Source organism: Vicia villosa, linkage group LG4, assembly GCF_029867415.1.
Source record: "Vicia villosa cultivar HV-30 ecotype Madison, WI linkage group LG4, Vvil1.0, whole genome shotgun sequence".
Lineage (NCBI taxonomy): Eukaryota > Viridiplantae > Streptophyta > Magnoliopsida > Fabales > Fabaceae > Vicia > Vicia villosa.
The window spans coordinates 179802305-179813165 of record NC_081183.1 but is presented as its reverse complement, the minus strand read 5'-3'; the positions used below and the strand labels follow the sequence as shown (position 1 = coordinate 179813165).

Sequence of the window (10861 nt, the reverse complement as noted above, 5' to 3'; positions counted from 1 at the left end):
CAATTTTCTTGTAGTGCATTCATTCATTCATTTGTTTGTGACCTTTGCTAATGTCCTTGTCCAAGAGGGTGTTTTCTTTGCTTAAATTTTAGGTATGGCTCAAGGCATGAGCATGGATGAATCAGGGATTAAAGTTTCATGGATAGGGTTTTATATTAACCAAGACATCTCTTTGATTATAGAAGATAGTTCATCTTTTATTTGCTTGTGTTTCAAGTCTTGATCTTGATTTTTCTTAGCAAGATCTGAAGATGTGATATGGTACAATTTGATTCAACTTCTCTTGGTCTAAGTTGGTTGTGTTTAAGAGGATTCATGACATGTATCTCAGTTGTTGTGGCTCAGGCAAGATTAGGGTGGTCATTGTGATGATCGGTCAATTATGGTTGTTCTTAGTTGTGTGCTCAAGCTTAGGGTTTTAGAATTAGATATTGGTACCAAACCCTAGTGCATGGGAAGCTTGCTTGGGAAATAAAGAAGTATATTGTTGACTTAATTCTCATTCAAGAGTGTTATTCATTGTTTATCATTGTGATGTAAAAGATTAAAGATTGATCCACATTCTTTCGCCTTTTAGGCCAACTAAGTCAACCTTGGAGGTTTGACTATTGGTTGACCAAGTTTTATATCCTTATTTGATCAATTCATTCAAGGTTCTCCTAATCGAAATACTTCATGCATGGAATTGGAATCAATGGTGTGTGAATTAAGCTTTCCTTTGAATTAGGGTTTTATTCATCAAGTTTGTTCATCATCCACTTAAGATCCAGTTGGTTATGGATTTCTTCATCCAAGTTTGTTCAAGGGATCATGGCTTGCTTTCCATTCAAAAGCCTTTGTCCAAATAGAGATCTTTGAGGAATTACTTGGTTTAGAAGGTTTTTGTTCAATTTTTCCACTTTGCAAGTAGAAAGATATGTGTTTGCTTTAGAGATTTTCAAAGGCAATTTTGTCAAGACTTTACAAATGCCCAAAGATTTGTTCATTATCCAATTTCTAAGGACTTGCACAAAGCTATAACATGACAAGGAATTACAAACTCAATTTTTTCATTCAAGTTCAAGTGGCAGATTTTATTCATGTTGAAAAGTTACAAAGTTGTTTTTGCTTTGTAATTACAAGTCAGTTTACAAAGTAAATGCATTAGATATTAAAAGCCAAACTTGCCAAAAAATTTAAGTCCTAAAACCCAAACCAAAGTTGCAAGAATTCCAAGCTTTCCTTCCATAGTTTTTCTCGCAAGAAATCTTCAAATTGTGGCTTCCTTTGTTTCAAGATCACATCATCCATCTTTCCATCACCTATGCCATGAAAGAGCCTTGAATCAAAGAGAAAAAAACAAGAGTTACCAAACACAAAAGCCTTAAATTTCCAAAGAGGAAACCATGATAATTGCTTTGAATTTCATTTGAATCAAAAGACAACATATCAAGCAATTACCATCCATAACACTGCACCCAAGAACAACATAAATAGGCCCATCACAACATGAATTCTTGACAGAAAATCAACAAAAACACAAAGTTCACAAGAGACAAAAATAGAAAATTACACAATTCCAAAATTGAGGTACTTAGAGGCAAAATTGATGTTTACCCTTGAAACAAAGTTGAAGAGGAGTTCAAATGTGATATTTGGATTTCAAAAATGTTGAGAAATGAGAGAGTTATGGTATTTGGACCAAGTGACATGCCATACTTGAATTTAGGCTAACCAAGCATGCACCAACTTGTGATTTTGGCTATTTCCTTGCTATTGAAGAAATTACATTTGTTCCTTCAACTACTTTGATAATTGCTTGAGAATTTGATGGGGGTGACATGGAAATAAACACATGAAAACAACATAGATTATAGGTCATGCCTTGAAGTAAAAAGCTTTAAACTAAGCTTTGAACCTATCTTGGCCAAATGAAATTGAATGAAGCTTGACATGAATATGACCTAAAGTTATAGCTCATGCCTTGAAGTAAAAAGCTTTTTGGACCATTTGCAAAATCTTGACTTTGGGGAACTAAAACCCTAATTGAGAAACCAAACTTGATCTTTTGATATCTTCAATCATAGACCAAGTAATCTGGAATCTCCGTTCATTCTTCATCATTAAATAAGATCTTTTAGGCATTAGACACTCTTTTGCTCCCTTGATTGCAAGTCCATACCTTATACAATAAGAAAAGAAAACAACACATATTTTTGTATTTTTGAATAAAGTTAGCAAAGTTAAAATATACACTCATAGATGAAAAAAGAAAACAAAGGGTGTGTGATGATCCCCCATCATTGTGATCTTTAATTATATGCAAATGATATAATAATGAATGATATGTGAAATCTTAGAGATACAAATTAGGGAATGACAATATATGTAAAAAATATTTCAGATTAAAAGTGATCCATATGAATGATTTCTAATTAAAATAATAACGCAGAATCATATCTCTCAGCATCACATCTCTAAAAATTAGAGTTAGCTTGATAGAATTGAATAATTTGAGATGCATTATTTTTACCTAATATTTATTTTTTCATATTATAATAGTTTGTATTAATAATCTCATATTTTTTATTAGTTAATTAAAATGAACATGTTTAAAATAGTTTTGTAAAATAAATGTCGCCAGAAGTTTTCATTATTAAGGTGAAGTTTTGTGTTCCTGTTCATACTAGATAATCTTCGTCTTGAAATTTCTTAATATAGCTGAAGTTTTTTATTAATAGAATAAATATTTAATAATGTTTAAGTTGATGGTAACTAGAGCTGTTAAAATGAGCTACTGATATGGACCGTCTATCAGACTCGAAAAATGGACATACTTAAAATTAGAGTTTATAATTTTTATGATTTTTTTAGTCCATCCCTAAATAGCGTGCTATTCATTAGGGCTAGCTCATATGGACTGTGGTAACCCATTAGATCCGCATAATTCTAAAAGTTTAAAAATATATATTGTCTTACAGTAAAAGATAGCATAGTGATTTTTCTCATTTCTCTAAATTTTTCTATATTGTATCAACTTTTTCTCTTTTAAATATGAGAAGGGATATATTTACTTCAAGAGTAAGTCATTATGGCTTACTCCACATCTTGATCATTAATTATTTTTAATTTAATGGTTAAAAATAAGAAGGAATAATTTTCTCTCTCCACATTTTCTTTCATTGTATTACATTATATTAAATATTAAATAGTTTTCCTCTTATTTAGAAACACGTTATAGTATTTATAAGATATAATATAATATTTAAAAATAAATTATATTAAAATATAATTTTTAATTTTATTTATGATAAATATTATAGAGTTTTTTATTTTAATTTTTTTATATAAGAAAATTTATTTACTCGAATAATCCAAAGTCTATCTAGAATCGGACTTGAATAGTAATTCTCGAACTCATATTACAAAGAACAATTTAAATCAAGTTTTAAAAATCCAAAAACCCTGATAATATTTTAACAGTTCACATTTTTAATTAAGTTTTAAAAAATCCAAAAACCCTGATAATATTTTAACAGTTCACATTTTTAATCAAGTTTTAAAAAATCCAAAAACCCCTGATAATATTTTAACAGTTCACATTTTTAATCAAGTTTTAAAAAATCCAAAAACCCTGATAATATTTTAACAGTTCTAACTTTTTTTTTTTTTTGGAAATCTTGGTATCCGGCCTTGCGACCGACTAATCCAAGAGGGACCAATCCCCCACCGTCCACTAGCGGGGGCCCCGTTTAAGGCCATAACTTTGTTCTGTATGGACTGACCCACACAAGGATTGATAGCACCAGTAGGATTCGAACTCAGGACCTTGAGAGGAGCACACTCTCAAGACCCAAGTCTCCACCGCTAGGCCAACCATGATCTAAAGTCAACAAATAGTACTAATACTAATGTCAATCATAACTCCATTCACACTCACAAAAATGCCACTCTTTTCTGTCCTTTATAAAAAGATATGATTGTTGCCCTTAATCTAAACAATAATACAAGTTATATTTGTGACAAACAATAATCATCCTAACTTGTCAATCCAAAACACATGATAACGCAAGCTGTACTTGATGACAGATAGTAATCATCCTAACTTGTGAATCCAAAACACATTAATCATGATTTTCCAATTAAAACAAATTATATATATATATATATATATATAAAAGAAATTTTTATTAACTATTTTGAAGAATTTATAAAATTAAATTAATTTTTTTATGTCAAATATTATCAAAATTTTGATTAGATTTGCTAAATGATAAATTAATGACGACAGATAAATTCCAACAACCCCGTCCAAATAAGTCTTATAATATTTTGTAGCAAATTTGATAACTATAGTTAATATTTAAAATCTTTGTGGTTATACTTGACGTATTTTTACTAGAAATAATATCAGAAGTTTAAGAGGCTCGGAGTGAGTTCAGAATTTAAAATTTTCTTCAGAATTTAATATGAAATTTTCTATCCATATTTCGCAATAGTTTTTACAAAAATTCCCAAAGTTTAATATTTTCATGTAGATATATCTATTGATTTTGAGTTAAAAGGTAGTGCATTGAGCGTGTAAAATAATTTTACACTGTTATCCTATAGAGAGTCATCAATCTACCATATTAATAAAGTTTTTTTAAATAAAAAAATGTTTTAATTGAATACATGGTGGTGATTTATTAACAATATAAAAATACACTGACAATGCATAATCCATTTTCTCATTGATTTTCTGCAAGTAATAGTATTTGAATTTGAATTTTTAAACAAATCCTTCTCAACAAAATGATAGTAACAAGATGGTATAATGTATATCCAAAATTAAACTTCTAGACAAAAGCATTTTTTGTATATTTATAAAATTTGGGAGAAATATGGTGTTATTAGCAACCACACTGATATTTTAGATTTCCTATGTCGAAAGCCCAATACACTTTTTTAGAAGTGGGGGCAACTAAACACACATTTTTATTTAATAATTTAATAAAATAAATAATTTTTAATTTTTAACAAAATTTACTCCTATAACCCTAAACATAAAAAACAAAACTCAGTCGTTACTTTGCTCTTGTATCGGAAAACGCCGCCGGAGTTGCAGTCTCACTGAACTCAATTCGCCGGAAAACCCAGCCGGAGCGGTAACTCGGCCACCAGAATCAGTGATACAATTCTCCAGGTTTTTCTTTTCTCATTTCAACGATTTTTCTTCCCTTCTCTGCAATTGGCATTTTCATATCTCGCCATTGAAAACATAGATTTTAGTTTCAGTGTTAACATCTTCGCATTTTCATTCCAATTTAACCTAATTCAAATTTGCACCGAATTGAATTTTTCTCAGCAATTGCTCTTTTTTTTTGTGACAGTTTCGTTTTTTATGAATGGCTGCATCATTATTGAGAAACCGCTCCACATCGTCGGTGTTCAATTTGTTCACCAATTCTCTTCGTCGATTCTCTTCCGGTACTTTCATTTTTCATTTTTTCCAATGTTTAAATCAATTTTCACAGTATAATGTAGCTTATGATTCTTTGTTTTGGTTTTCTAGCACAGGCTGCAAACGTCATTCCCGATGAGGCGCGCGAGAGAATGATGTATTCCGACATAAACTCGCAGATTGGAAGCTGTATGCCTCTCTCTGCAATGAGAATCGGAACAATCATTCACAACATTGAGCTGAACCCGGGACAAGGTGGGAAGCTTGTTCGAGCAGCTGGAACCAATGCTAAGATCTTGAAGGAGCCCACATCTGCGTACTGTTTAGTTCAACTTCCGTCTGGTGTGAAAAAGTTGATTGATTCTCGATGCAGGGCCACTGTTGGGACGGTGTCGAATCCGACTCATGGCGATCGTAAGCTTAGGAAGGCTGGACATAGTAGATGGCTTGGGCGGAGACCGGTTGTTCGGGGTGTGGCGATGAATCCGGTTGATCATCCTCATGGTGGAGGAGAGGGGAAGAGTAAGAGTAGTGGTGCGTGGGGGAAAGGATCTCGTACTCCTTGGGGTAAGCCAACTAAGGGGGGTTTCAAGACTGGACCTCTTAAACGCAAAAAGTAGGTAAGTGGTTATTTACTAGCACACAGCATTCATGTAATACAAATCTTTTTGATACTGATGCTTCTGTAATAATTGTGGAAACTTATAGACAATTCTACACTACTAATGGAATTGATTAGGTTTGGCCAATTTGTGGATTATACGAGTTCATATTCTGTACTTGATATTTCTTTAAGTAAAATGTTTTTGGAAATATTTGCTGTGTTTTGGGAAATATTTTGTACTTGATTAGGTTTGGTTTGAGTGTTCATCGATCGGGTGAATCTATATGCTGAGTGGGTGAGACGAGGTGTAGCGCAGTCTGGTTATCGAACTGTTTTGGGTACAGAGGGCCATAGGTTCAGTTCCTGTCACGTTGATATGATTGGCTGAAAGTGCACAGCCCGGCACAGCCTCTTTAGGCTGGCAAAGTTTAAACACAGTTAATTAAAAAAAGCAAATGAACTATATTCTTTGGTTCATGCTTTTCGTAACTTCCACGGGTTTTGCGCATCAATGGGTTCTTTCTGATCACACATTCTTGAAGTTCTCTTTTAGTTGGTTTCTCTGATAAAATTATGATCTTTTGAGTCAATACACTCATATCTTTTGCATCTGGGGATGCTGTTTCACGGTGAATTGATGCTGCTGATCCACGGTTGATGCACTAGAGATGGAGAGGATGCTCATGGTGGAACTTCTTTGTGTGTACCCGGATTCTTAGAAGAGGCAAAGAGTTAGAGATGCTGCTAAGATTCTTAACTGTTGGTGTATGTGCAGTCAGTTTTCCTTAAGAGTGTTTGTAGCTGCCAGTGGAGTGTATCAGTTTTCCCTAGGAGTGTTTGTTCATTTGTTCATATAGCTAAATGAGGTATTTGTTTAACATCACATTACTTGGTTCATATTTATCTGCTGCAGCCTTTTATCCGCTACAAACATCTACAAACGTGTAGCTGATAATACTTTGGCACAACCAAATAAGTGGCAAATAGTAGATAATAGTTCATATTGAGATGAAATATTTTCTTCAAATTAATATTGAAGCTTTTATATTCATATAGGTAAAATAAGAGATAGCATGGTGCATTAGTGTTCTCTATTCATATCTGCATAATAAATATAGGGATGCGCCAAGTAGCCTATTGAGTGGGATGGCCCGTAGAATGGGGTAAGTGAACTTATTAATCCACGGGGGAGCCAATAATATAGATCAGTTAAATCGACATGTTCAACTGTTAGACTCAGTTCAAAGCTACTTCAAAACTCTTTGATTTGCAGACAAATTTAATGGAGGAGTCTGATCCACAAATGGACCTCTCCAGAGTTGTAGTGATTAGTTATAATTGCTGGATATATTACTTCTAAAGGATTATTTGTTAATAGGGTTGATTATCAAATACATATTTATATGCAGACTTGTTAATAGTGCATTTTGCCAAGATACATCACTTGTATTTTAAAGACTTATTGCTTCATTTCAGTACTCAATAAAGCATATAAAATACTATCATATACAAGAACATTAACTTTCAAAGGTTCTACATTCTCAAATTGGTGTGTGATTTGACTCATTAAAAACGAACATAACAAGAATACACGACGATTAATTAAAACTAGCGATAGTGATGCCATTGAGTACTTCACCCTTATTTGTATACGTGATTAGAAATGATACTATTTATTATTCTCCATTCTTGACAATACCACCTCCACTTCATTAAATAAGGTTATTCTACAATGTCTATTGATCATAGGGAATGCTCTTTTCATTCTCAAGAGTGTGTCAAGAGTGTGTTCCACACTCTTGAAAACTCGAAAATATCCTTCATATATTCGGAGATGTAAAATCACACGAAACTTCACTTTTTTTAGATCCATCATATTTTGAACAGTATATAGTTCGGAGAAGCATCTATGTATAATATTTATGTATCTGGAGATGTATCTATGAAATATCTCATGTACTCATTTATGGTATTTTTATTCACTGAGTTGATTTGATTAATGACTCACTGATGTTTTCAGAGATGCATATTCGGAAAATATCAAGTAGGATATTGGATAAAATCAACCTATCATAAATTCTTTTGATAAGCAAGGAAAATTTAAATAGTGATTTTCCCTAACCCGCCCTCTTCTAATATCTCTTGATGAACTGATCTAGGCGACTCTCCCTCAACATCATGTGTCATACGTGACACTCTGAAATACCACTGGACGTACCTGGATGCACGACGTTGTCCAAGCGCAAGTGCAAGACGTTGTCAAGTTGTTCAAAAAGACCGAACCAACAATGAGATGTATGAGTACAAAATCTTTATTTTAACGTTGTTTAGCTAAAGCAATCACAATGATCGTGGTTTAGTGCAAATTGAAATAAGGTTTAATAGATAAATAAAGTAGGACACGAGGTTGGGGTCGTCTATCGAAACTCACCTTATCGATTATTTATATCTGAATGACGAAAAATTTGTAAGTTTATTTATAGAAAAGAAGATAAATATGTGTGACACCCACATTCGTAGCGTGCACATCTAGACGTGCTTATGACACAACTAAACATTAAATTAAGAGCCTTGTCACGCGACGTCGCAGCTTGGTTGTTTCTCAACTGAGATCAGGTCGCCTTGTCAGTGGCGCATCAAACTCAATTGTTTAGAAATCTGTGGTTCGATACGGTTCATATCCTTCCAGACTCTGATCGTATATGGATTTACTTTGCTTTCGCAACCGATGTAAACATGTTTTTGGAACTTGTATTCTAAAATAAAAAGACTTATGATTCTCGTATTTCAATTTCGGATAATCAATTAAGGATCGTTATGAGATAGATTCTCACGGCCTCTAGCCCATATAGGACTACTCACACATGGTGAGATAAACATCAATTAAACAATGAGGAAGAAAGGGTCTAATGCGTTTTTGATTAAAATCTCGTTCTGAGATGCACTTCGGCAAATTATACGGAGATACATTTTCGTATTAATTTTTGGCAAAAATGAAGGTCTGACTCACTTACGAATGAATTAAGTGTGGGTTGAAGTGCATCCAAAAGAATATTTCAAATTTCAAAAGTATTTTTAGTTTTTCATAAGGGTGTGTGAGAAGTAATCCCCTATTATTAACTTATGGGGCCCAAGCAAGTGATATAGTAGAGCGCATACGACAAAGTAAAACTTTAGGACAAAGATGTTTTTCTCTTCGAAAAAAATGAAAAATCAAGGAATTTGGTCTAAAGATAATACATAATTTTATTATTCAAATGTTATGCAGTGCTTTTTTAGTGGACCGAGTAAGGGACCTCAAAGTTGATACGTAGGAAATGAAATTTAAGTTATGTTAATAGTCTGACATCTGGCGATATATGATAAAAACATATATTTATAAGTGGGAGTAATCCTTATCCTACAAATTGATTTATAAAAATGAGTTAAATCGAAATCTAATTTTAATTTGATATAAAGTTTCATCAGACATGGGCCAGTCATTGTTAATATTCATGCACTAATAGTACGATTAATTTTGTTGCATGTAATAGTATGATTAATGCCTTTCCCGAACACGGCTTATACCCGAAGCCAAGCTGACTTTTTGAAAATTTGAAAAAGGCTGGTTGAACTAATGATGTTTCTTCAAAAAGACATAGGCCTGATTGATGAGGCAATCAAGATAGCACAGAATAGATGTTGTTGTTAATAGTTAAAGATAAATTATGAGCTTTTGACTGAAAAAATGCCAATTGGTATGAAGGACTTTATACTTTACAAACTATTCCTACAACTTGATCTATTTTTATACCGTATGAAGAACTTGAATATCAAAAGTTATCAAGTGTTTCCTCTAAAACTGTATAAAATTAAGGTGTAAGATATTATGTCACCCTGGAGTGGATTAGTGATACAAATAAGATATAATCTTCATGTTTTTTTTAAAAACCAAGGTCAAGGACAAAAAGAGAAAACATACACAAAAAAGGGACCAAACCAAAAACCGACTAAGATTTGTATCTACAATAAGGAACTCTTTTCAAATTTCTTAAAAAGTCTACTCTAATGGAATCATGTATGTGATGAAACGGAAAAAAAATTCATATGTGTGAATCCAATGTTAGATTTGTGCAGCCCAACCATCAAGCTTTAAGCTGCCAAGGGACAAGGTTAATATTAGAGAAAGTTTGCACAACAAGCAAGCAGTCGAATTCAAGCCAAAAGTAAGACCAATTATTTTTTTGCAAGAAATTCCATTGTTATATAGCACCAATAAATTCAGAACATACGGCATTGCCTTTGTCAATGAAGTTGGAGAATCTTCTAACATGCTCACTCCTAGAGTTCCTAAAAATGCCACCCCAAACTGCTAGAGAGGGAGTTCCTACTACCATACCATCAGAGTTACCTTTAATCCAATCGATAGGGAAAGGTTTCCACAACACATTAAAGACAGTAGGAGGAGCAGGAGGGCGAAGGGCTAAAGAAAAATCTTTGAAAAATGAAAATTCAAGCATAGATGTGTTGGAGTTAGCAGGGAAGATTGCTAAAGGCATGCTGTGAATGATGTTGTCTCTACTGAATTTCCAGTGGATAATATCATCTTGAAACTTGACTTGGTTTCTAGCAAACTAAATACCATTGACAATATGAATGATAATTGCAGTTATCACGACCAATCTTGATTAGTGATGTGCCAACAGTTGTCTATGGAAGTTATCTTAGGGAGACTAGAAATGATGGAAGCTAACCAAGTCCACAGGTGAATAGAATAGACACAAATAGGATGTGTTGAGATGATTCACAATGCTTAAAGCATAGGTTTCAGGCAGATGGGAGGTAGCATCCTCGAG

At 33.1% G+C, this 10861-nt stretch overlaps 1 protein-coding gene across 1 annotated transcript; it reads left to right on the top strand.

Moving 5' to 3' along the window:
• The first annotated feature begins 5013 nt into the window (after positions 1-5013).
• On the top strand, positions 5014-6237 carry LOC131600438 (large ribosomal subunit protein uL2m-like). Its single transcript, XM_058872601.1, has 3 exons — positions 5014-5164; positions 5352-5448; positions 5534-6237. The coding sequence occupies exons 2-3, from the start codon at positions 5367-5369 to the stop codon at positions 6040-6042; spliced, it is 591 nt and encodes a 196-aa protein (XP_058728584.1). The 5' UTR covers positions 5014-5164; positions 5352-5366; the 3' UTR covers positions 6043-6237.
• The last annotated feature ends 4624 nt before the right edge of the window (positions 6238-10861 follow it).